The 27,779-nt window shown below is 32.8% G+C and overlaps 1 protein-coding gene across 9 annotated transcripts in view; it reads right to left on the bottom strand.

Moving 5' to 3' along the window:
* Positions 1–27,364, bottom strand: part of LOC121440456 (protocadherin-11 X-linked) — a 511,499-nt gene extending 484,135 nt beyond the window's left edge. For all 9 annotated transcript variants that reach the window (XM_041641214.1, XM_041641220.1, XM_041641215.1 and 6 more), the window contains exon 1: positions 26,825–27,364. In XM_041641214.1, coding sequence (XP_041497148.1) covers positions 26,825–27,364 — 540 coding nt within the window. The remainder of the gene's footprint in view (positions 1–26,824) is intronic.
* Between the last annotated feature and the right edge of the window lie 415 nt (positions 27,365–27,779).

Here is a 27,779-nt window from a genome sequence, read left to right as displayed (position 1 = left end):
TTGTGGGAATGTAGTTGTTTACTTACAGGAAATGTGTATACCTAGGCATCTTGTTGCATGCCTTTATTATACAGTATTTGGGATACTGATGCAAGATTGTGAGTTCCAAGTTAACCTGGGCTACATATTGAGATCCAGGCCAGCATAAAAGAGAAAACACGAAAATGATCAAATGTGAGATATAGAAAAGAAACAAATAGAGAAGAAATCCCACAATATTTGATGAATCTGTGTGCTAATTCCAAATTCTAATTCTCTCTTGTAGTATTTGCTTTATAAATTTAACCATATATAAAACAAGTAACATAACATGTAAAATGTATGTAACTTGTAACAATAAAAAGATTTTCTTTTATAAAAATAACAGACCAGAATTTTAAGAGGGAGCAGAAAGGGTGAGACATGGGGCATAGTTGTAGGGAAAAGAAGGAAATTGCATAATTATGTTTGAATTATAAAATCGATCAATGATCTCTTTCATGCTATCTTCAGTACTATTCTATTACTTCTGAAGTGTAATGTTTTGTAGATGAGTCAGATGTACAGTACAGAATTCACAATGCCAAGGAATTAAAGTGTATAATATTTCATTTTTTTGATTTTCTTAATATTTTTCTTTGCACTGGGAAATTATACAAAATAAAATGTCCTAAAATAATTTAGAAACATTTAATGTGTAATACCCCTAGTCTGAACTATTATATGTATTAAATTAATAAGTAATATAAGTGATTGGTTAAGTCTGATAAACATGTTGCATGACTTTCACAGACTTTGATGTAGAACTAAAGGTTTGCTTATTAATGTTGAGTGGCTAACATTCAAGATTCCTGGTTTGTCAGAGACAATTTCAGGTTAAGATGGTCAATACGACAATATTTTCAGAAGAAGGAAAATAGTATTGCTTCATCACAATACTTTCTCCCACATGTTTCAGGGTTTAGGAGTGTTCCTTCTTTTTATATTTTCTTTTCAATTTTTCGATGTTTGTTTTCTTTTTAATGGTTTGAAGACAATTCTAACGTGAAGCCTTGACTAGTTTTGAAGTAATGTTCATCCTCTTGCCACAACCTTGCATTCTGGGATATATACTACTATTCCCAGCTCTTGATTGTTCCCACCTTTGCACAATTGAAAAGAGGCTCACCTAATTTCTTTTGCCTCTGAAATTTTCAAAGTACAGCATCTCCCAATCTTAATCCTTCAAAAAAAGGAATAGGAAATTTGCTTGGCATGGGAAATTTATTTCTTCTGGATATGAGTGTGTCTCCTTCTTTAGCAAATTGAAGAGAGACTTTCTCAGGAGTTTTAAAATGGTCCTTTATCCTGGTGTTTGTGTGCTTTAATCCAGGGCAATGAAAAACTACTCCAATATGATCTACATTTACTGACTACTTTAGAAGAAATTTAATACTATGAATATGAAATGTCCTCCATAGGATCATGATTTGAATGATTTTTCCATATCAGGTATTGCTCCTTTCGGAGGTGATACTTAACTGGAATAGGTAGGGCAGTAGTGTGAACATTTGAAGTAGATGTTAGATCCTCATTATGTCCCTGTTTTTTTTTTTTGGTTTTGTTTTGTTTTTGTTTTTTTTTTTTTAATCATGAAGAAGGTCATCTGTCACCTATTACTGCTGCCATCATATTCCACTCAGGCTTGAGGAGTCAAGTGTTCACAGCCTAAACCATCTCAGATTATTAGCTAAAACAAGCCCTTCTTTATATAAACTGTTTATGTCAGATATTCTGCCAGATCAATAAGAAATGAAAAACACAAAAGTTTCCTGTCTTCTCAGATAATTTCTACCTCCAGTATAGTAGATTTTAATGTAATACCATAATATGAAAGTGCCATTTGTGGTCTAGAAACATATCTACTGATTATGTTTATAGAATCATCAATGTATTAAATGAACTAGAAGTATTTAATTTTAGCAAACATTTTGACACTGATTTTTAGAAGTAATTTATGATTATGATCACTTTGAATTATTGTTAGTGGTAATATATTTATAATGCCAGATATTTACTTTTTGCTTAATAAAAATAAGTTTTATTAATTTTACCATACTCAATAACCTCCAGTAAAATTTTATTTATTTGTTTGTTTGTTTTCGATACATGGTTTCTCTGTGGTTTTGGAGCCTGTCCTGGAACTAGCTCTTGTAGACCAGGCTGGTCTCAAACTCACAGAGATCCGCCTGCCTCTGCCTCCCGAGTGCTGGGATTAAAGGCGTGCGCCACCACCGCCCGGCTCTAAAATTTTAATAATGTGCCTATAATTTCTGCAAATTATTAAAAGTCAAACTTCAAAAGTTAAGTACATTTTTCCTAAGTAAACACAATCATGATGGTACTAGATTAATAAATGTTTATTTTTAAGCAAATAGTTACATTAGTTGTTTTATAAAATGATATAAATGTATCTGCTTAATTAACATACTAAATCCTCAGAACGATTTTACTTTTCCCAATTCTAGATGTTCACTTTATCACTTTTTAAACATTTTAGCAAGTTTAAATGACTTTTCAAGGTTTTCTATTTTAATATTGACATATCTTGTGAAATTATGAAATCAAACTAGAAATGTAAGCTTCCTAATGAAGAAATAATCCTTCCTTTATTAGTAGAACTCCAATAATCTCAACCACATCTATAAAAAAATACACTCATGTATACAATTTTTCTCTCAATTTTTCATCTAATTTTGGAAAGCAATTAATTAAATGATTTTGTATTGATATACCTTCATGTACCAAATAATCTAGAATGTAGAAGTAAATGCTCTATGTAGTTCCTGGCTCAATTTCTTCATGTTCAATGTGCTATGGCGATGTTTTCTTTGAAATGGGGATTTTTCTATCCATTTGTGGAAAAAAAAACTATAGTTTTGGCAACAGCCTGAGTTGTTTGGGGATTTTCATGGTCACTTTGGCCAACAACTCAATTAATGCAACCCAATCCAGGTACTAAATAATTTGGTGATGAGAGGCCATATTTTCCTTAAATGCCCCTTAACTTTAGCTGTCTCTTCCGATAGTCCCCTCCTCAATTCACTTTTCCCTCCACCCCTGCACTTGATTGGATCTTTCTAGCTTCCCGACCCATCCATAACTACGTATTTTATTTCCTTTTCCTAACAAAATTAGGAAAGGTAGATATGAGGATAATGACAACTTCTCCAACTGTCACCATCATGAGCAGACCAGATGTTGCTGTAGTGATGTTGAAAACAGAGCTTAGTAGTCGTAGCAGGAAAATATGTAGAACCATGCAGTGATTACTATGCTCCATGGTAATGCTGCTGATCACACTACTTACATAAGGGGTGTGGATGCCATTAGAGCATTGTCTGGGGTTCTACCCATCTTGTAGCTACAAATGCTCTTAGGAGGTGCAGAAACCTTCAGCAAATGAGCGATAAACTAAGGTGGGGGCTCCGTAACTCAGTTTCTGTGAAGTTACCAAGTGGAGATATGAGATCTTTTGGTGATGCAGACGTTTTGATTCAATTGTGTTCCTGTTTGTAAAAGTACATTTGACCCATTGATTCACTGAAATAAATAAATAAACAAATAAATAAATAAATAATAGTTTTTATGCCTTAGGATTTAGATTTTTCTAGTCCTAAGAGAATATGTTTTCCAAGTCTAGATCACAATATAATAGTAATAAGTCAAATAATTCTGGGCAATAAAAGTAATATTTAATACTTATCTCAAAATAGAAGAAACTGATAGTAAATATTCTCTGTCAATATCTCCACCTTCAGTTACAAAGATAAGAAACTAAAATTTACACATGAAATTAATCTTGGATAATATTTTTCAAACTTTTTGAAAGCTACTATTACTTCATAGTAATCTTTAAAAATAAAAAGACTTGGATTTTGGCTATTGTTCTTAATATGTGATTTCCTATGGTTTAGGGTGTTTAACTAATCTCCTATTATTTATTTTATCATTTATATAAGTATTAACTACTGTGGTATTAATTACTGTCTTTCTGAAGGAAACTTATCATTTGAAAGTTTGTGGAGAGTATTGTAAAGAAAGCCAAATCCTCCATGGAATTTCAATGTTTTTCTATAAAACTCAAAATATTTTACTATCACAAGAAAAATGGGAAGAAGTGCTAATAAATGTTTCCCTACAGTAAATATTTTATAAACCTTGGAGACATGTTTGTTTGTCATAACTTGATAACAGAATAAGATGCAGGAATGAAGTACACAGTGTTGCTAAACTTAATATAGAACAAAGGACATTCTATGTACCAAACAAAAGACAGATACAGAGAAAAACTTTGAATGAACAAAGTAATAACTTCGGACCTCAGAGAAGACTTATTTGTATTCAAAGACAGATTTTACTCTAAATTCTGTACCACTGGATTTGAAACTGTAAGATCTAATGAAGAATTAGAGACGATCAAGAAAAATATAAATGGAGAGTAATTTAATTTTTTCATGAGAATTATTGGTACAAATGTCAATCTTTTAAGTAGAGTAAGCAGACTATAAGAAAACACGGTTTGTTTAGATTTTCTTATTTTGTGGTTAATAGAAGAACGTTTGGAAAACCTGTAGTCAACAACAACTAGTATTATAAAAATGTGAGTCAGCTTTTATGAGGAGAAACTTTCAATAGATTTTTATACTAGCAAATAATAAAAGCAAACTAATTTTATAAGAAAATGAAAAATAATTTCCATTTTATTCATTATTGGAGAAATGCATCCTGTATTCACTTTGCTTCATGTATGTGTAGGAATGGGTACGTTGCTGGTTTCAGACAACAACTTTTGAAAGGTAGTCACTTTTTTCTAGCCAACATGTGGTCTAGGAATCAGACTTGGGTCATAAGGCTTGACAGCAAATGTGCTTACCCAGTAACCTTTTCAATGTCATCCAAACTAATTATTTTATCAAAGTAATTTATTTGTGTATAAAAGAAAGCACCACTTAAAAGTCCAAAAACATGGTACCTGAACAGTATGGTGTGGTGGCTTTTAGGCACATGTAAAATATAATACTGAATTCAAATGAATTTGATTAGTTTAAAACTGGAAGAAAAATGATTCAGTGTACAGCTATCTGAATTTCAACTGAATTTTTACAATGTAAAGTGATTCATATTTTCATACCAGTTCTAATTCAGGGAAATATTAATCAGATGAAAAAATAATTGAAAACATAAGGAAGTGTATGTATGCACAGAGAATATTTTCTTATCATACATGATCAAATATATAACACATTCATTTTATATTTTGTACAGTTAAATATAATATTAGTTTTATTTATTTTGTTGTTATTTCATTTGTTTAGAAAAGGTAATACTCTGTAGTTCAAATTTTTCAGGAGCTTGCAGCAGTCTCCTAAATAAACCTCTTAAGTGTTTGAATTATAAATGTGTGCTACCACAACTGACTAATATTATTTTGTAACAAAAAATAGGAAATACATATGAAAGTGAAAAACTTAAAAAAACCTTAAAAATTTAAATATCTCAGTTTTTAGATAATTTCTCTAACTAATATTTTAATTTTTCAGATCATACATAAACTGTAGAACAACTTATAGAAACAGTCAGTACATTGTGCTTACGAAAATGTGGAAATTTTTCCTGCACTCTCAATATGTCTAATTAACATTTTCAGAAATAATACTCATCTACTACACAATACAAGAAAGACAGTTGCAAGTCAGCAGAATTTTTACAATTTTGAAATTTATAAAGGTGATATAGTCCATTCTTTACTTATTAGAGCAATAATTCTCTTATTTATTTCTTACTTTACTAAACAGCTGTCAAAAATGTCAAAAGATGTGACAAGTCTTGGTGGCTAAGGATTATAAAATAAATATGTTTGAGAGTATAAAGTTCATAAGGAAATTCATTTTAAATTGTTACTGAGTTGGGGCTTTTCTATTTCTCATGATCCTCTATTGATAAAGCTTAGCCATATAACATTATAAATACACTCTCTTTTATGATTAGTAAATAGTAGATATCTTAATTTAGGCGAGAGGAAATATAATTTTTCATCATAATAGTGAAATACACACACACACACACACACACACACACATATATAAAGTCACGTCTTGAATAGCCTGTTCTCAAAATGAAGTTCTAAGTCATAATGTTTAGAAAAATTTTAATGATATTAAATGTTTAAATGATAATCATTTGGAAATGTGAAAATGTTATTTAACATATAAGATTCTTATAGTTAATTTAAGGTATTAAATGTGATAAAAGCAAAACAGTATTTCTACTTCACCAATGGGACTCAATGCAGCAGTTAAAACTGTAGCTAAGTGCACTCTCTTATTACTAAATAAGTCTCAAAAAGTTATAGTTGCAAGAAAAAATGTTTAAACTAATGTGTGTAATATGATCAAGTATATTTCAAAGAATATTCAGCTGTACTTATGTAAGTTGCTAAAATATTCATTTCTATATAATTGTCTTGTTAGACTGAAATTTTTGACTCCATTCAAAGTCCAAGTAGAAAATCTATTCAATGGTTGCTACTACTCAAATATGAAATTATTAAAATAAATAATTTAAGTAAATTGGTTACTACTGTTCTAAGTAGCCATGCTTTTATTTCTTATGACCTAAACTCTTAAACAAAGGAATTCCATACTTTATAAAAGTTGTTCTTTATATAATAAAAACCAAGAAAATGGTATTGTAGCACTTATTTGAATTAAACAACAAATTCTAATGAAGATTTATGCTTACCTAACTGTATGAATTATCCGGGTCTTAAAAAAAATGCTATCTAGCTTTTTTGACCATTATAACAAAATAAATTTTTCTAGGAATATTCATATAAATTTGTTGAAGTTAAGAATTTCTAGTAAGTATTTTAAATTGTTTAAAGAGGCCGGGCGGTGGTGGCGCATGCCTTTAATCCCAGCACTCGGGAGGCAGAGGCAGGCGGATCTCTGTGAGTTCGAGGCCAGCCTGGTCTACAAGAGCTAGTGCCAGGACAGGCTCCAAAGCTGCAGAGAAACCCTGTCTCGAAAAACAAAACAAAAAAAAAAACAACAAAAAATAAAAAAATAAATTGTTTAAAGAGGAAGAGAGATGTGTTTCATTGATATATGATTATTTGCTATTCAATTATGATGTATTTTACTATGTTTAAAATGATGAATAGCAAGTCTTGTGCTAAATAACTCTCACATGCATATTTGCATGTACAATAAAATCCATATAAAACAATAGCATTAATATGACAGATTGGCAGGTCTTGTTTTGCTTGCTATATACTAATTTAATGCAATTACCATTTCTCAATAAGATGACAATTGTTGAATATAAGTTTTAAAATGTAGCAAGATTTATGAAGAAGACTGAATTAGTAAATATTTAGAATATACTTATAGTTTTAAGAAATGACAGATACCTTCTGTGATAAAAGTGCAGTTTGTAATTTGGGAAATTGCTGAGAGAAAGAAGAAAAATAAAAAATATGAATCTAAGTACCTCGAAAATAAGTGAAATTTTAGCCATTGTGTTATCCAAGGTAAGTTAACTCTTCCCCACATTTTGTACTTAAATTGATTTTATTATCACAAGTTATCTAGATTTGTGGTAATTGCTATTAACTATATTATGTAAACATGTACTTGTAATAAATTCAATTCTTTCTATTAGGACTATATTAAAGCACTCAAAATGTCTCTAAGTATTAAGGTAAATGTGAAATAACTGTCCTTGAAATGTATTTACAAAATCATTTGATCACTTCAACTTGTGAATAATGTTTAAAAAAAGACATTAGCAAGATTGTGCATTTGTGACTAACATAAAATTCTGTATCATAACTGATTCAATGAGTTAAAATTTACACATTTTGGGGAGCAAATTAAAATTTGTTACATTGACATTTATCATTATTGAATTAAGCGACATCTCTGTTTGGTGAGTTATTGCTGTTGTTACAAATATCACAACCATAAGCAACTTAGAGGAGGAAAGTGTTTACATGACTCATAGATTATTGTCCATCATCAAGAGAAGAAATCCAAGGCATAAACCTGAAGGCAGCAGAGACCATACATAGACGATCACTGTTTATTGGCTTACTCTCTGTGGCTGTCTCAGACTTAGCTAGCTTTCTTCTGACTTTTCCTGATGTTTCTAAGTTTCTAGCAATTTGACAAAAACTAATGAACACATATATGTAAAACATTTGCTCCAAGAAAGAGTTTTATGGTTTTTTTTTTTGTCTCAAAACTTTACATTTGAGATTTGTTATAGATTAGGGATAGATAAGAATAACATACCATGTAAATTATTCACTATGTAATTGGAGAATAAATAAAATTTCATTATCCCACAGTGTAACTATATTGTTAAATACCAATATTTATCAATAAATCTTACCTAATAAATAAATATTTTGAAAGACAGATTTCAAAGAATTAAAGAGAGCACAGCAACAATTTTAATGATATATTTATCATGCACACAAAATTTCAATAGTTTTCCACATGAGGGCTTTACATATCCAAAAATTCTGTTAATAATGGTTACATGCTTAATCTTAAACAAACACAATTGAGGGTTTAGAGAAATGCTTCCATCATGTTAAAATTTATGGAAAGCTTTGGAAGAAAACAGATTGAGAGAAACATGAATTCCTAAAGCATACAAATGGATATACTGCTTTAGTTCATGCAGAAACCAGCTAACAATGTTCCAAGAAAGGAATGCATGTTTTGTCAACAATGATGACGTTTTTACTTTTTCAGTTCCAAAAGGGCTTCTACTAGAAGATACACCCATGCTACTACTATGTCTTCTAAAGTATTAAAAATGACATTGTGCCCATTTCTACATCCACTTGAAAAGGCTCCCCATAGGAATTTCAATTTAAATAAACTGTGTTTGGTGGTGTGGTATGGCTATTTGTAGTTGTTGCCATAGCAATAACTTTCTTCATGCTAAATTGAAATATTTAAATGTTTCTAGAAAAACATAATATAAAAAAACATTTAATTATACAGAAAAAAGCTGGGTAAGATCACCAGAGAATGAAATAATGAACTTTAGAGACTTATTTTTATTCAACCACCTTCACTAGCCTTTCTTCATTTTGCATGTATTTATTAGTAAAAAGAGTTGCATATCTGGGAATTAATGGAATATTTATTAGAATTTAAATATGCAGGATTTTGCTTTCCATATTTTGATATCTACATTCACTCTCATATTCATTAACATAATCATTCAATAACTTAAAGTATTACAGTTAAATGAAAATAATCTATAAAGTTCTACATTTCTTAAATTATTTATAAACCATTTAACTTTTTTTCTAAAATTTATCTATCCTGAAGTGATTTAGAAGAACACTTTGTTCCATTGCTAATCATTTATTTTACCGTTTTCATTATTGACAGCAAAGCTTTTATTGTTCTGCTGTTTGCAGGATTCAGGACATTTCCTGTGTTTCCCTTGCCAGACTGATTTAAGCTCCTTCTAAATAAACTATCATCCTTAAAGGACACGGTGGTCCCCTCATCAACCAAGAAGAAATGCTAGCATAATGTAGGACTGATAATATCAAATCTTGAAAAAAAAAAACAATGTGCATAATGTTTTCCTTGTAGAATAACCAGAAATATAAAACACAACCATGTCATTACATACTGCTCCTACAATATCCACTATTTAAAGGTAATCATGACTGGACTTGTAAGGAAAGAAATAGCAACACAAAAACAAAAAGTTCTCCTGGTGACAAAAGAAAAGACAAGAGAGAAAATGTGATTTTTTTTTAAAAAAGAGGCATATTATTGAGATGGAAATAAAGCAATCCCAGATGGTAGAAGCAGTAAATATAGGGAAAGTATTCATATTAACAACATCATAGTCATATGGAGGGGCAGGAGAAGGTACAGACAAATGAAGATAAGTGGATATCTCATTTAAGAGTTAAGTTTAAAAAGGTAAATGGAAGATTTTTTTTTATATTGAAATAGTTCCAAAAGTAAATGTGGAGCCACTGTCATTGATTGCAAAAGAAAACAATGCTGTCATATTTTTCTCTGTACACACACATAAAATAAGTATGAAAAAGTAAATTAAGTTTACACAATATTCTTTCCAAAGAATATAAAGCATCCAATCTCAAAAAATGTTAGCAATGGCTAATCTTAAACTATAGATTAAAACTATTATTTAGAGAATGTTTTTCTTCAAAACATTCAGAAAAATTGAAACAATTTCATTATTTTATTAATTACTATATGATCATTACTCCTGTTAAGTAAATTTATTTTACTTTTCTTTAGTATGTGAAAGAGTAATTGGAGGTTCAGATACTGAATGTACTGATTAATACTGGCACAGAAATTGCCATTGTCATAAAAAATGTATTTATTTCTTAGCTCCAATTTTTTTTTACAAAACTGTCAATAAAATATTACTAACATAATTATGAAACTAGTAATTACTAAAAAATACTTGGTACAGATCTTAGAACATTAAAGTAGATTTGGAATTTTTAAGTATTTTGTGATTCTGATTATTTCAAACCAGTCCATGACTGTATTAGTAGCTCAAAAGAAAATGCTCATTCAGGACAATAAATGCCTTCCTGTTTATCATATATATAGCATAATAGTCTCTATAATGTCCATTGTTAAGCTCCATGAAGATAGTATTTTCAAACCTACATTTTTGTCTCAAGACTTTTAACTAGATGACTATTAAATTAATTAAATTTCAATCATTGAAATTGTACTAAGATACATATGGTTATTTACTCCAATAGTAAGAAAGAATATGTACTCTTTACATTTTTTCATAGATTTTACTGATCTATACATTTTTCTTTGCTCCCCTCCCTACTTCTTCCTTCCCCTTCAACCCTCTTCCATGGTTCCCAAGCTCCCAATTTACTAAGGAGGTCTCGTCTTTTACTACTTCCCATGTGGATTACATTTTTTAAAATTACACTCATTTGTAGTGGTTAAATATAGTGTATATATACACATACATTTACATGTGTAAGAAATAAAAGAATGTGAAGTCTTATTGGTAGTACTCTTCAAATAATCCTATTGTGATGGGTGTTCGCTCAATTAGTGACCTTGGGCTATCTAAACCTATGAAAGTGGTGCTTCTCGTATGCCAGGGTGACCCCTATAAAGGAAAGAGTGGGACAGTTGCTATCTCTTTCTCTTTCATGTGATGGTTAGGGATTGGACTCTTGGTTCCATTCAACCACAGGAATAACAGAAGAACACAGCGGTTATTTAATTTGTTGCATATTAATGAGTGTATTCTAATTAATCCTGAATATACCCTTAATCAAATTCATTGTAGATTTGTCTACATCCTAGTGAAAGCCAACGGAGTCCTAATCTGATAATTTCCTCCCAGGGTTTGGTCAGGTTGCCTCAGCATAGCAGAAGGGATTTTAGGAAAGCTTTAATCTGAGAGAAAAGAATCACCTGCTTGCAGTTCCAGTCATGTCTCTATTTTTTTGCTTCAATTTTAATTTTCTTGCCCTTAGTATAATTTCTTAGCTTTAATTATGTCTCAACTTTAATTCTAAATCCAGTTCTCTGTTACAAATCTCTCTGCAATTCATTCTAGCTCTAATTATCTTTTTTCTTGTTTTTCTTCTTCATGTTCCTACATTCTGTATCATTCTACATTCTTTACTCTTTCAATCTTAATTTTCCCAATATTATTTCTTCTGCTGTTACAAATTATCAGGCATATATGTTAGTAATAAAAATACTACAAAGAACATTCTCAGGGACATATGAATTCTTTGAAGATATGCAACAAAACTTATCAGCTAGTTTGTAGCTAACCTCAGCTGCAGCTATAGGGAGGCTCTGGTCATCTCTTAAAGGGAAGCTACAGGTAATAAAGGTAGAAAACTAAGCCACTGGGAGATCTAAAGAAATTGTAAAGAACACGTGCATTATTTTACATTTCTTAAGTGTGATAAATAGTATTTGGACATCGTTAGTCAATAAGTAGCCTTTTAGTTATCAGTTGAATCTCAGTACGTAAACAAAAACAGTTACTCTACAGCATCAAAGGATGATACAAAGAGTTAATTGCTAATATGAATCAGACCTGTGAAGGAGGCTTAGGACAACATAGGCGATATTGATCTATTTAAGGACTATGAAATAATAAGGACAGAAACCCACAATACTGCCTTCATTTGTCATAAATCTTTGAAAGACATAGATCTAGCAATACTTCTCTGTGGAAGTTCTTCCTGTCTACAAGGACAAATCATACTGTCAGGGAGTTAAGGATAGAGAGCAAGTTTCCAAGTTCTTCTTCTTCTTCTTCTTCTTCTTCTTCTTCTTCTTCTTCTTCTTCTTCTTCTTCCTCTTCTTCTTCTTTTTGTTGCAGTGTGGGAAAAATAAAAGGTTTGACTTTCTTATTGTATTGACCAGAATTACACAGTTTGGTGAAAAATTATTTTTACTAACATAACAGAGGAAAACAGTGCTTGACAAAGGAGGAATAAGAGTCCTAGAGCTGGGTTATGAGGGGAGTGTGTTGTCACTCAAGAGAACATATAGTTAGAGACAGCCAGCTATTCAAAAAGTATTATTTATTATGGGCTGTGCCTACGTGAATTTAACCTTCATCAGATGTGTTAATCTCTGGTGTTTGGGACTTGCAAATGTCAGCTGATCTTCTGTGTAACCTTCCTTGATAATTCAGGTTTAAATGGAATCTCAAATACAAGGTTATATTAGATAAAGAAAATCACTGTTTACATTACTATATTTAATGAAACCAAAATTATACTTATTTCCAAAGTCTTGCCATCATATAAATGCATACTACATAATACTTTTTTATATGTAACCTAAAAATATAGAAATCTGTACATGCTAAAACATCAAACCATTATACAATTTTCCAATGTATTAAAGATAAGAAATAGTTTGCTTAAGATTGGTCACATGTATTTATCTGTAATAATGCACAATAAATGAAAAATATTTAAATATCTATGTTGTATCATTTTAGTTGCTATAGTGTGTTGGTACATGTGTCCATTTTGTCAAAATATGTGAGAACATGTATTCTATTTTGATACACTTAGCTCTCTATTAAGGATGATTTAACATTTCTAGATAAAGTGTATTGTAACATTTTCAAAGACTAAGACTGAAAAAGGTGTATATTCTACATGCAAAAGAACAGTGAATATTGAACATTGCAATAATATTTAAGTAAATTAGGCTCTATGTTATTAGACCAAATTGTAGTACATGTTGGTCTTCTATGGGTGCATCTACTTGTACCTGGAAATGAAAAGACACTTCCAAAAGAAAATATATTGAAACCTAATTTATACTTAAAGCAGATAAATTTATCAATTATGTTAGGATGTTGTTTTGTTATATATTTTTGAATTGGTTTCATGACGCAGAAGATTAATAAGTGAAAAATAATGGTATTAATTTAGTATTTGTGTAAAGGCATGCATACGTGTGTGTGTGTGTGTGTGTGTGTGTGTGTGTGTGTGTGCTTGTGAGTGTAGGTATTTGCATGCAATTGATGGGGAAACTCTGTCAACCAATCACAGCTAATTGGGGTATAGCGACCTGGACCCCAGGAAGAAAAACTGGGAGATCCAAGTATGTTCTCTCTCTGCGTGGTGACCAGTGGACCGATTATAGGTCGGATTTCCAACTCTTAAAGTGTGAGTTTACCCTCTTTAACCATTAAAGTATAACTTATTCATGAGCTAGCCTGGTTATTTATCTTATGGACCTAATTTTTTATTTTATTTTTTTAATTTATTTATTTATTAAAGATTTCTGTCTCTTCCCCATCACCGCCTCCCAATTCCCTCCCCCTCCCCCAATCAAGTCCCCCTCCCTTGTCAGCCCAAAGAACAATCAGGGTTCCCAGCCCTGTGAGAAGTCCAAGGACACCCAACTCCATCCAAGTCTAGTAAGGTGAGCAATCAAACTGCCTAGGCTCCCACAAAGCCAGTACTTGCAGTAGGATCAAAAACCCATTGCCATTGTTCTTGAGTTCTCAGTAATCCTCATTGTCCGCTATGTTCAGCAAGTCCGGTTTTATCCCAGGCTTTATCAGATCCAGGCCAGCTGGCCTTGATGAGTTCCCAATAGAACATCCCCATTGTCTCAGTGGTGGGTGCACACCTAGCAGTCCTGAGTTCCTTGCTCGTGCACTCTCTCCTTCTGCTCCTGATTTGGACCTTGAGATTTCTGTCCGGTGCTCCAATGCGGGTCTCTGTCTCAGTCTTCTTTCATCCCCTGATGAAGGTTAATATTCAGGAGGATGCCTATATGTTTGTCTTTGGGTTCTCCTTATTTAGCTGCTCTAGGATCACAAATTATAGGCTCAATGTCCTTTGTTATTGGCTAGAAAACAATTATGAGTGAGTACATCCCATGTTCCTCTTTTTGGGTCTGGCTAACCTCACTCAGGATAGTGTTTCCTATTTCCATCCATTTGCATGCAAAATTCAAGAAGACTTTTTTTTTTACTGCTGATTAGTACTCGAATAGATAGATAGATAGATAGATAGATAAATATAGATATATAGATATATATATTCCATACTTTCTTCATCCATTCTTCCATTGAAGGGCATCTAGGAGTTTCCAGGTCCTGGCTATTACAAACAATGCTGCTATGAACATAGTAGAGCACATACTTTTGTTGAATGAGAAGGCCTATCTTGGGTATATTCCCAAGAGTGCTATTGCTGGGTCCAGGGGTTGGTTGATCCCGAATTTCCTGGGAAACCGCCACAGTGCTTTCCAAAGTGGTTGCACAAGTTTGCATTCCCACCAGCAATGGATGAGTGTACCCCTTTTTCCACAACCTCTCCAGCAAAGGCTATCATTGGTGTTTTTTATTTTGGCCATTCTGACAGGTGTAAGATGGTATCTCAAAGTTGTCTTGATTTGCATTTACCTGATTGTTAAGGAAGTTGAGCATGACCTTAAGTGTCTTTTGGCCATTTGAACTTCTTCTGTTGAGAATTCTCTGTTCAGCTCAGTGCCCCATTTTATAATTGGGTTGATTAGCCTTTTACGGTCTAGTTTTTTGAGATCTCGATATATTTTGGAGATCAGACCTTTGTCAGTTGCGGAGATGGTGAAGATCTTCTCCCAGTCAGTGGGTTGCCTTTGTGTCTTAGCGACAGTGTCCTTTGCTTTACAGAAGCTTCTCAGTCTCAGGAGGTCCCATTTATTCAATGAGGCCCTTAATGTCTGTGCTGCTGGGGTTATACGTAGGAAGTGGTCTCCTGTGCCCATGTGTTGTAGAGTACTTCCCACTTTCTCTTCTGTCAGGTTTAGTGTGTTCGGACTGATATTGAGGTCTTTAATCCATTTGGACTTGAGTTTTGTGCATGGTGATTGATATGGATCTATTTTCATTCTTCTACAGGTTGACATCCAGTTTTGCCAGCACAATTTTTTGAAGATGCTCTCTTTTTTTCCATTGTATACTTTTAGCTCCTTTGTCAAAAATCAGGTGTTCATAGTTTTGTGAGTTAATGTCAGGGTCTTCTATTTGATTCCATTGGTCGACTTCTCTGTTTTTATGCCAATACCAAGCTGTTTTCAATACTGTAGCTCTGTAGTAGAGTTTGAAGTCAGGGATGGTAATGCCTCCAGACGTTCCTTTATTGTATGAGATTGTTTTGGCTATCCTGGGTTTTTTGTTTTCCATATAAAGTTGATTATTGTCTTCTCCAGATCTGTGAGGCATTTTGATGGGATTTTGATGGGGATTGCATTGAATCTATAGATTGCTTTTGGTAGAATTGCCATTTTTACTATGTTGATCCTCCCAATCCAGGAGCAAGGGAGATCCTTCCATTTTCTGGTGTCCTCTTCAATTTATTTCTTCAGAGACTTAAAGTTCTTGTCATATAGAGCTTTCACTTCTTTTGTCAGAGTTACCCCAAGATATTTTATGCTCTTTGTGGCTATTGTGAAAGGTGATGCTTCTCTGATTTCCTTCTCTGTTTCTTTATCCTTAGTGTATAGGAAGGCCACTGATTTTTTGGAGTTGATCTTGTATCCTGCCACATTACTAAAGGTGTTTATCAGCTAGCTGTAGGAGTTCTTTGGTAGACATTTTGGGGTCGCTTATGTATACTATCATATCATCTGCAAATAACGAAAGCTTAACTTCTTCCTTTCCAATTCAAATCCCCTTGATCCCCTTATGTTGTCTTATTGCTATTGTTAGAACTTCAAGCACTATATTGAAGAGGTATGGAGAGAGTGGACATCCTTGTTGTGTTTCTGATTTTAGTGGGCTGGCTTTACGGACAATGGCACTGGATTTTGATCCTACTTCATTTTCTGGCTTTGTGGGAGCCTAGCCAGTTTGGATGCTCACCTTCCTAGTATTTGATTTTAAGATTTAATTAATGTATATAGGTATTTGCCTGTAGACATATTTGTGTACTTTATTTGTGGTGTCTAAAAATGTCAGAAGGAGGCATCATAATACTCTGGAACTCTATTTACGGATGGTTGTGATACCATGTGGGTTCTGGGAACCATACCTGGGTCAACTACAAGAGCCACCTCTTAACCACCAAGCCATCTCTCCAGACCATAATATTTTATTTTTAAATGAGAGCTTTTATTGTTCAGTTTATATTTTCAGTTAAAGAAAACATTTGGTCACATAATGTTTAAAACCACATATATTGATAAAAACATAAAGTTATCTCAACTATTTTATAGGATAAGCAACAATAAAATCATAACGTTTAACAGAATCATTCCTTTATATATATGATAAAAAATTCATCATTTTTGATGTAAAAATCTTACCCATACTATAAGATTTTGAGCTAAGACTAAAAGAGTATTCTTTAGTTCGTTTTTCTACAGCAGGGTGGTGTTACAGCTACTAAATTTGTAAACAAAGGGAACAATTTATAGCAAACATATTACCTACATTGGTACATATCCTGTATTACATTGTTATCATTTACCAAAATTAAGAGTGTAAACATGAGTTTTGTGATAGAAACCTCTGTATTATAATTAGAGTTATGAGTCATTTTTTTAAATATACTTTTGTTTTCTATTGTTGTTGAGAGCTGTAGCCTTTATTAACTAATCCTTTTTCTCAGCCCTTGTTTAAGTGCATTTTTGTAACAGCTATTAAGTGATTTCCTTTGGTTTTCATGAAAGTATGCATTGAGATCTACACAGTTTGGTTCTGTTTAATTTTGGCAAATGATTCTTATATTATTTTCCATCTTTTAGTAATATTAGTGATAATATATTTTAAATAATTAAATTAAGCACTACATTACTTATCTATATATCAGATGTACAAGAATAAAAGTTCAAAACTTCTCTAACTAGTAACATTTAGCAGTTTCTTACATTTGCTTAGTAATACTAAATTAAATGTCATTATATGAAAAAAAATGGTAATATTTGCAAACTCATTTGATCTTCAAAGTCTTGATTTTTAAATTACTGAATTGGTCATCTAACATATATGAATCCATGTGGGATGATTAATAACAAGTATATTTAATGGAAGCCATTATTGGACTATGAATACTAACCAGGACTGTGATAATTGCAATGAAGTCAAAAGTTACTTGATCCTCTAAGTGTTACATTTTCACTTTAATAAAAACTGATAGCACTAATGAAGATCTATTTACGAGCACGGTGAATTTATTGCTGTTGGGTTTTCCTAGTGGAGGTGCACTTTTATAATAACACCACCTTTTAAGAACCTAACAGTCATTATAATTTAATAATCATCTTTTATTTATGTTCAGCAGAAATCAGAAATGATAATTTACACATTATGGAACTAGAGAATATGAATTCAAGTGAACTTCAATATGAAAGGATAAACTAAGTACACTTTATTTTATAATTAATAAATGAGTATATATTTGTAATAAACTCTTCTGAGACTTTTGGGGGAAAATAACATCTATACAGTTTTTAAAACATTTACACTTTTCATTGTTGTTTATTTTGTCTATATCATTAATGAATCTTTTATCCCATCTGATACCATGTGCCAGAATGAGACAGTCAATGAAAATGAATGTTGCATATTTATCTCTACCACATATTTTTATTACTCATTTTCAACCATTTTAATCAACAAATCTAGTGGCAGAAAATATGCCAAAAATTTTGGCTATCTGAAATCACATTTCACAATAACTCTAAATTTAATTGTATTCATCTAAGTTTAGGTATTTACCAATGGAGAGCCTGTGTATATATCTAGACTAAAATGGCTTTTGAGATTGCTGGAAAATTATAATGCTTTAAAGATGTATATAAACAAGTCAGTACTTCTATAGGGATGATCGGGGTGTAAAGTTGGCTTTTATGCTCTTTGAAGCACAAAACAACCTTAGTTTAAACACTGTCTGTTTCTGTCAAGGGAACAAATCAGCTCACTGACACTGAGCTGTTGTATGAAGTTTACTGCTGACACCTGTCAAAAAATAAGGGAAATAAGTGGCAAGAAAAAAATGAAGACATATGTTACTTCATCACACACAGTAACCTCCCCCTGAAATTCAAAAATTAACTACTGTGTTGCTCTGGTTTGTGTACATATACTAAATGTGATAGGGTAGCTGAGGCATATTTCTGTTTTTTTTATTAATTGCTGACTTCCCTGACAATAAAATCTAGAAAATTAAAAGGAGTTTTGAGAATAACAAGCTATTAGAATTTTTAAAACTGAAAGCTAAACAGATAGTTTAATATCTTAAATTCATCTTAATAACTCTTTTATGGTATAAAATATACAGATATATGTATGTAGATAGATAGATAGAAGATAGATAGATAGATAGATAGATGATAGATAGATAGATAGATAGATAGATAGATAGAGACTTGGGTAGATAGAAAAATTTTCAAGCAGTCTAAACTAAAGAGAAATTGTTAGTGAATTCATACTGTATATGTTTGTTTAAAGCATAGAAAAAAGCATTTCACATATAGATTTTTTTTAAAAAAAACGTATTTATTGTTTACTTTTCTTTGCTTTTATATTTTGCTTAAAACTTGAAAATTAACCTTACCAAGATCACACAGCTAACTAATTTAGTTCCCAAATTCACTATTTTAAACATCTTTTTAGCAAGCATAATTATTTCATGCTTTCATTGAACACTCTCTCTGTTGTTTCTCCTTTACTATTCAAGCATCAAAATATGACCTGTTATCTCAAGTTTGTCTTTCAGTGTGTTAATCAAATTAAAGAGTCAACAAGCATATTCCAGTTCTGAATCACATTGCTTACAAGTTTTATGATAATAACCTTAACACATTACCATTCTATGAAACATTTTTTTAAGTATATAGAAAAATAATACTTTCCTGGTTTATGTCAGAGTATACATAAAATCACAGGATAATATTGATTTTTATTGAGCTATACATTTTTTTTCTGCTTCTCTTCTCTGACTCTCCCCTTCCCTTCAACACTCTCCCAAAGGCCCATGCTCCTAATTTACACAGGAGATCTTGTCTTTTTCTACTTCCCATGTAGATCAGTTCTACACATGTCTCTCTTAGTGTCCTCATTGATGTCTGGGTTATTTGGGATTCTTATTTGTGGGCTGGATTTCTTTTCTTTATGTTTAAAAAACACATATGAGTAAGGACATGTGATAATTGTCTATCTGGGTCTAGGTGACCTCACTAAAAATGATGTTTTCTAGCTTCATCCATTTACCTGTAAAATTCAAATGCTGTTATTTTTTTCTACTGTGTAAAACTCTATTGTGTAAATGCACCACATTTCTTTATCCATTCTTTACTCAAAGGGCATATAAGTTGTTTCCAGGTTCTGGCTATGACAAACAATGCTGCAATGAACATAGTTGAGCACATGTCCTTGTGGCGCAATATATACTCAAAAGTGGTATTACTGGGTCTTTTTTTTTAATTTATTTATTTATTAAAGATTTCTGTCTCTTCCCCGCCACAGCCCCCCATTTCCTCCCCTCCCCCAATTAAGTCCCCCCTGCTCTGCCCAAAGAGCAATCAGGGTTCCCTGCCCTGTGGGATGTCCAAGGAACCCCCACCTCCATCCAGGTCTAGTAAGTTGAGCATCCAAAATGCCCAGGCTTCCACAAAGCCAGTACGTGCAGTAGGATCAAAAAACCCATTGCCATTGTTCTTGAGATCTCAGTAGTCCTTATTGTCCGCTATGTTCAGCAAGTCCGGTTTTATCCCAGGCTTTTTCAGACCCAGGCCAGCTGGCCTTGGTGAGTTCCCAATAGAACATCCCCATTGTCTCAGTGTGTGGGTGCACCCCTTGAGGTCCTGAGTTCCTTGCTCGTGCTCTCTCTCCTTCTGCTCCTGATTTGGACCTTGAGATTTCTGTCTGGTGCTCCAATGTGGGTCTCTGTCTCTGTCTCCTTTCATCGCCTGATGAAGGTTAATATTCAGGAAGATGCCTATATGTTTTTCTTTGGGTTCTCCTTATTTGGCTTCTCTAGGATCACTAATTATAGGCTCAATGTCCTTTGTTTATGGCTAGAAACCAAATATGAGTGAGTACATCCCATGCTCCTCTTTTTGGGTCTGGCTTACCTCACTCAGGATAGTGTTTTCTATTTCCATCCATTTGCATGCAAAATTCAAGAAGCCCTTGCCGACAGCTAACATTAAATTAAACGGAGAAAATCTCAAAGCCATCCCGCTAAAGGATGTCCACTCTCTCCATACCTCTTCAATATAGTGCTTGAAGTTCTAGCAATAGCAATAAGACAACATAAGGGGATCAAGGGGATTCGTATCGGAAAAGAAGAAGTTAAGCACTCGTTATTTGCAGATGATATGATAGTATATATAAGCGACTCCAAAAACTCTACCAAAGAACTCCTACAGCTGATAAACACCTTTAGTAATGTGGCGGGATACAAGATCAACTCCAAAAAATCACTGGCCTTCCTATACACTAAGGATAAAGAAACAGAGAGGGATATTAGAGAAGCATCACCTTTCACGATAGCCACAAACAACATAAAATATCTTGGGGTAACTCTGACAAAGGATGTGAAAGATCTATTTGACAAGAGCTTTAAGTCTCTGAAGAAAGAAATTGAAGAGGACACCAGAAAATGGAAGGACCTCCCTTGCTCTTGGATTAGGAGGATCGACATAGTAAAAATGGCAATTCTACCAAAAGCAATCTATAGATTCAATGCAATCCCCATCAAAATCCCATCAAAATGCCTCACAGATCTGGAGAAGACAATAATCAACTTTATATGGAAAAACAAAAAGCCCAGGATAGCCAAAACAATCTTGTACAACAAAGGATCATCTGGAGGCATTACCATCCCTGACTTCAAACTCTACTATAGAGTTACAGTATTGAAAACAGCTTGGTATTGGCATAAAAACAGAGAAGTCGACCAATGGAATCGAATAGGAGACCCTGACATTAACCCACAAACCTATGAACACCTGATTTTTGATAAAAGAGCTAAAAGTATACAATGGAAAAAAAGAGAGCATTTTCAACAAATTGTGCTGGCAAAACTGGATGTCAACCTGTAGAAGAATGAAAATAGATCCATATCTATCACCATGCACAAAACTCAAGTCCAGATGGATTAAAGACCTCAATATCAGTTCGAACACACTGAACCTGACAGAAGAGAAAGTTGGAAGTACTCTACAACACATGGGCACAGGAGACCACTTCCTACGTATAACCCCAGCAGCACAGACATTAAGGGCCTCATTGAATAAATGGGACCTCCTGAGACTGAGAAGCTTCTGTAAAGCAAAGGACACTGTCAGTAAGACACAAAGGCAACCCACTGACTGGGAGAAGATCTTCACCATCCCCGCAACTGACAAAGGTCTGATCTCCAAAATATATAGAGATCTCAAGAAACTAGACCATAAAAGGCTAATCAACCCAATTATAAAATGGGGCACTGAGCTGAACAGAGAATTCTCAACAGAAGAAATTCAAATGGCCAAAAGACACTTAAGGTCATGCTCAACTTCCTTAGCGATCAGGGAAATGCAAATCAAGTCAACTTTAAGGTACCATCTTACACCTGTCAGAATGGCTAAAATAAAACACACCAATGATAGCCTTTGCTGGAGAGGTTGTGGAAAAAGGGTTACACTCATTCATTGCTGGTGGCAATGCAAACTTGTGCAACCACTTTGGAAAGCAGTGTGGCGGTTTCTCAGGAAATTCGGGATCAACCTACCCCTGGACCCAGCAATACCACTCTTGGGAATATACCCAAGAGAGGCCCTATCATATGACAAAATCATTTGTTCAACTATGTTCATAGGAGTATTATTTGTAATAGCCAGAACCTGGAAACAACCTAGATGTCCTTCAATGGAAGAATGGATGAAGAAAGTATGAAATATATACATATTAGAGTACTATTACTGGGTCTTGAGGAAGGTTGTTTCCTAATTTTCTGAGAAATCACCACACTGACATCCAAGGGGCTGTACTAGCTTGCATTCCCACCAGAAATTCAAGAGTGTTCCCATTACCCCACAACCTCTCCAGGATAAGTTGTCATTTTTGATCTTGGCCATTTTTACAGGTGTAAGATGGAATAGCAGAGTTGTTTTGATTTGCATTTCTCTGATGACTAAGGATGTTGAACATTACGTGCCGTTCAGGCATGTTAGATTCCTCTGTTGAGAGTTCTCTCTTTAGATATGTACTCCATTTTTTACTTGGATTATTTGTTCTTTTGATGACCAATTTCTTGAATTATTTGTATATTTTGGAGATCAGACCTTTGTCTGATGTGCGGTTCATGAAGATCTTTTCCCATTTTGTAGGCTGTCATTTTCTTGTTGACTGTGTCCTTTGCTTTATAGAAGCTTTTCAGTTTCAGTAGGTCTCATTTATTGTTTCTCTCAGTGTCTGTGCTGCTGGGGTTATATTTAGGAAGTGATCTTCTGTGCCAATGCGTTCAAGTGTACTTTCCATGTTCTCTTCTGTAAAGTTCAGTGTGGTTGTCATTATGTTGGGGTCTTTGATCCATTTGGACTTGACTTTTATGTATGGTGATAAATATGGATCTATTTTCATTCTTCTACATGTTGATATCCAGTTATGGCAGCACCATTTGTTAAATATTCTTTCTTTTCTCCATTTGATATTTTTTGCTTTTTTGTCAAATAGCAGGCGTTTGAATGCATGTGAATTAATATCCAGGTCTTCAATTCAGTTCCATTGGTCTTCCTGTCTGTTCTTATGTCAATGCCAGGTTGTTTTCATTACTGTAGCTCTGTAGTTGAGTCTGAAATCAGGGATTGTGATGCCTCCAGAAATTCTTTTATTTTACAGGATTGTTTTGGCTATCCTGGCATTTTTTTTTTACCTTAACATATGAAGCTGAGTACCATTCGTTTAAGGTATGTAAAGAATTTTGCTGGGCATTGCATTGAATCTACAGATTGCTTTTGGTAAGATTGCTATTTTTACTATGTTAATTCTACCTACCCAAGAGCATGGAAGATCTTTCTACTTTCTGGTTTCTTCTTCAATCTTCAATTTCTTTCTTCAAAGATTTAAAGTTCTTGTCATACAAATCTTTCTCTTGTTTAGGTAGAGTTACTGCAAGATATTTTATGCTATTTTACACCATTAATTTTAATTTCAGTTAATTTTAAACTGTAAATTGAACTTAATTTCTGCATATTCCCTCTGTTGTTTGACATTTACATATATATATATATATATATATATATATATAATTTCTATTATCCTAATTATGATCAACTGCAATTTTGCTACTCTGATCTTCAATAAGATAGATCAGATTAACAATAATTAATTACCAACCTATAAGACAAAAAATCTTTTAGAAACTTACTATTGTTGGATTACTTATTTTCAAACCATAAAATTAACTAAAATTTATTGATGAATCAAAACATTATTTTTTTCTTGTTTGTTAGTTTTCAGGTGCTCTCCTATAGAATATATGTCACTTTCCTGACAATACATTTTTTTTGTAAGTCAAAGTGCATTCACTTAATGTCACCCAACCCATGTCATAGCCTGTTTTGTGCCCAGGGCAGTACTTTTATTCCATTCTCATTATTTTTAACAAGCACTCCTAATATTATTTATTCATGATCCAATAAAAATACCCAAGTAATTTAGGTACAATATATAATTATTTAGTTGTATCATACACTCTAAAACATAAAAAAATGCTTGCCATATTTCTCCAAATTATTTATAATCATATAGTGAGGTTGACTATTTAGAATATATTGATATTTTAAGTACCAAATTATAAACAAAATTCTATTAAGAAATTAGAATCCATCCAAGCATGATTGCTTCATTTAAATTTGGTAAAAAGTTTTTAAGATAAATATGAAACTGTATAGAGTTGTCTTAGGGTATAGATGACAAAATTGTTCCTTAAATAAAGTCTAGCATTTTAAATAATACATTTTTTGGAATGTCTTGTGGATAGAACCAGAATAGTTCTATTGTCTGGTTTCAGTTTTCTAAGACCCTGTTTTAACTTTAATTATTACTCTTATTTCCTAAATATACCACTTGTGTTTACAATCTCATGTACGGTATTATAGTCATTCACTAATTATGGCTATTAAAATTGATACTAAATTAGAGGATCCTGGCAGCCTTATACAAATTCAGTGGATAAAAAAAAATGTGCATGGAGTTGGGAGTAAAAATGATAAGGATATAGAAAGAGTTCAAAGGAAGTGAGTGTGAGAATTTGATCAATATGCATTACATACATATATAGAATTCTTAAATAACAACCAATGATACAAGAAATGAGATAACATAGAAAAAATAATTCAGTTCCTTGGTATCTTTTTAGCTTTTCAAGTACTCAGGTATCATACACTTAAAGACTACCCATTTGCCTATCAAAGAGTGAAATAATTCATCATTACAGAAAGTTTTATTAGAAAGAGTTTCTTCAGAGTCAATCTTGCTATACCACTTACAATTTAAAGTTTGATGGTTTACATTTTTAAGTACTATAATATTTGAATATATCACTATAATATTTCATGCATGCTTCTGGACCTTTTGTTTAGTGCTTTTTGTTTAGACTTCATCGTTTTAATAATTACAGAACAAGCCATAAGTATTTTTTTACAGAGAGAAAAGACAGGAGGTAGGACATTTGTTAAGAAATGGACTGACCCAAAAAAATGTGCACAAAATTCTGATTAATATCTTTCCTGTTTTTTTCCAATTCACTAGAAAAGCAAATATCATTGTAGAACCCTATCTCTTTCATTTGAGTTCACTCAGGAAGACTGTTGTCTTAAATTTCTTTTTAAAAATATGCATCTTATAAAAATAATGAGGTCAGCCAAACAATTGTCCCATATTATATGCCCTCTGGGTCAATGTCTACAGATTATAACCATCAGAATGAAATATGTGTATGCTCTTCTAATTCTTTGAAACAGCAGTCATAATGTCAATTACAATTTGGTAGCACCTAATATGAAAAAAACATAAGATTTTTAAAAAGCTTTTAATATAAATATAATATCTGCAAGTGTGTTTACTATCTAAAGACCACTAAGTAAATTTTATTATTTGTCATTCCAGTAACTGGACTTTCAATAATTCTGCAAGCTTGCCAGTAATCACACACACACACACACACACACACACACAAACACACACACACACACAAACACACACACACACACACACACACACACACACGTACTTGGTTCACTAGACCTCTGACATTTCTTTAAAACATGCAATATTTCATTCATGCTTTCGTTTGTTTTTTTCTATCACAAGATTCAAATCAAGACAAACTAAACTATTTAGATTAACTGAAAAATTTTGACAAAAACTACTTATCTTTTTGTAAGACAAAATGACTTCTATGTTTTCAAATAACACAGACAAAACAAAAATATGTAAAATTAAAAGTCTAGCGACCAATACTTAGTTCCACTTTGAGGATTGTGAAGATGATGAGAGATATAGCCTTGACTTTTAATCATCATGAAAAAATTGTCAATAATCTAAATACATTCAGAAATGCTAGTAATAAAAGACTTTTAACTGGGGACATATTGGGAGATTATTGAAGGAATTAGGGTCAAGTGATGTGGGTATATATTATCATATTTAATTATATAATGTATGAACTCCTCAAGAACAATGTCCTCTTATTTACCTCTCATAATTTTACGTATTTTCAAGTGCTAAGATTAAGCTTTTTGTCTGAAATAATGCTTTAAAAATTCATTGCCTCACCTAGTTATTCTTAACACAGAATTGTGTGTTGTTGTTGTTGTTTGGGTTTTATTTGAGACAGTTTTTCTCTGTAGTTTTGGAGCCTGTCCTGGAACTAGCTCTTGTAAACCAGGCTGCTCTCAAACTCACAAAGATCTGCCTGCTTCTGTGTTTAGATGACGTTTATGAGAAAGTTCAAAGTCAGATACCAAGTAGTCTATTGATTTGTGAATATCATAGCTGAGCTCCTTGTCTGTGGTCTATAAGTTCTAATGAAAGCACAAATGTTTGGAAAGGAATACACACATACAAAGAGAGAGAGAGGAGAGAGAGAGAGAGAGAGAGAGAGAGAGAGAGAGAGAGCAGGTTTTTAAAAACTGATATGATTGAATAGTGAGTTTTCTCTAGTTTGCTTTGCATAAACAATGGAAAGTTATGAAGATAGTTTTACTTAGAAGTACAAAAAGATCTTATACTCTAAAAGGGGGTTAATATCTTTAACAAAATATTTTTAACGCACCTTAATTAGATGGTAGATTTGAACTCCATTTATTCCGACGTCAGGATCAATGGCTGCTGGAAGAGAATATCGAGAGTTTATTGCCGAGTTCTCTGGAATTGATATGTTGATGACAGTTGCCGGGAATAATGGTGCATTATCATTTATATCTTCTATCAGAAAGCGTATCTTAACCAATCTAAAAATTTCATCTGGCAAAACGGCAACCTCCACTTCGTAAAAGCAACGGGCATCCACCAAGATTCCAGTACATAATTTCTCACGATCAATGCGAGCAGCTGTTGTGAAGATCTCACCAGTACCTTCTTCAATTCGAATCAGTGGTACATCCCCGGTTTTATAAACCAATTTGAACTGCATAGGAGTGGTTAAGGACTTGTCGGGAGTAAGCGACAAGTTGAGGTCTTTCAACAAGTCGCCTATCAGGACGTTCTCTGGCATTTCTTCTCGGACCGTGTAATTCTTCTCCTGGGCGCCAGACTGAAACACGATACATGCTAACAGGACCGCAAATATATACGTCCCGGACAACAAGTCCATACCAGTCTCGATACCAAAGGTACTGTTTGTTGGCCCACAGTATACTGACAAAGAAAACACAGGGAAGGATAGAGGGAGGGAGGAGGATAAAGAGAAAATAGGGAGAGAAAGAGAAAAAAGAAATTATTAGAAAACCAACCATAAAAGTTAATGTTAACTAAATGGTTTTAAATCCAAAAATTAAATGAAATATAAGCACTAATAAATGACAAATTTGTTTTGAATCAACTGTCATGCATTTATATAGTATGAAGATATCTGAAGTATTACCAATGGTACTTAAGAGATGGGATATTAAAAACAATATCCACTATTGAAGATATTTATTTATTTTAATATATTATGATATCTAAAGAAAACACAATTCCTTTAGATATTCAATTCAATAGTTAAGGAAAAATAAAAGTGTATTTGT

This window comes from Microtus oregoni, unplaced genomic scaffold, assembly GCF_018167655.1.
Source record: "Microtus oregoni isolate MIOR12 unplaced genomic scaffold, Mior012 000067F_ref0000223, whole genome shotgun sequence".
NCBI lineage: Eukaryota > Metazoa > Chordata > Mammalia > Rodentia > Cricetidae > Microtus > Microtus oregoni.
Note: the sequence above shows the minus strand (reverse complement) of the source record. Positions and strands in the feature narration are given on the sequence as shown.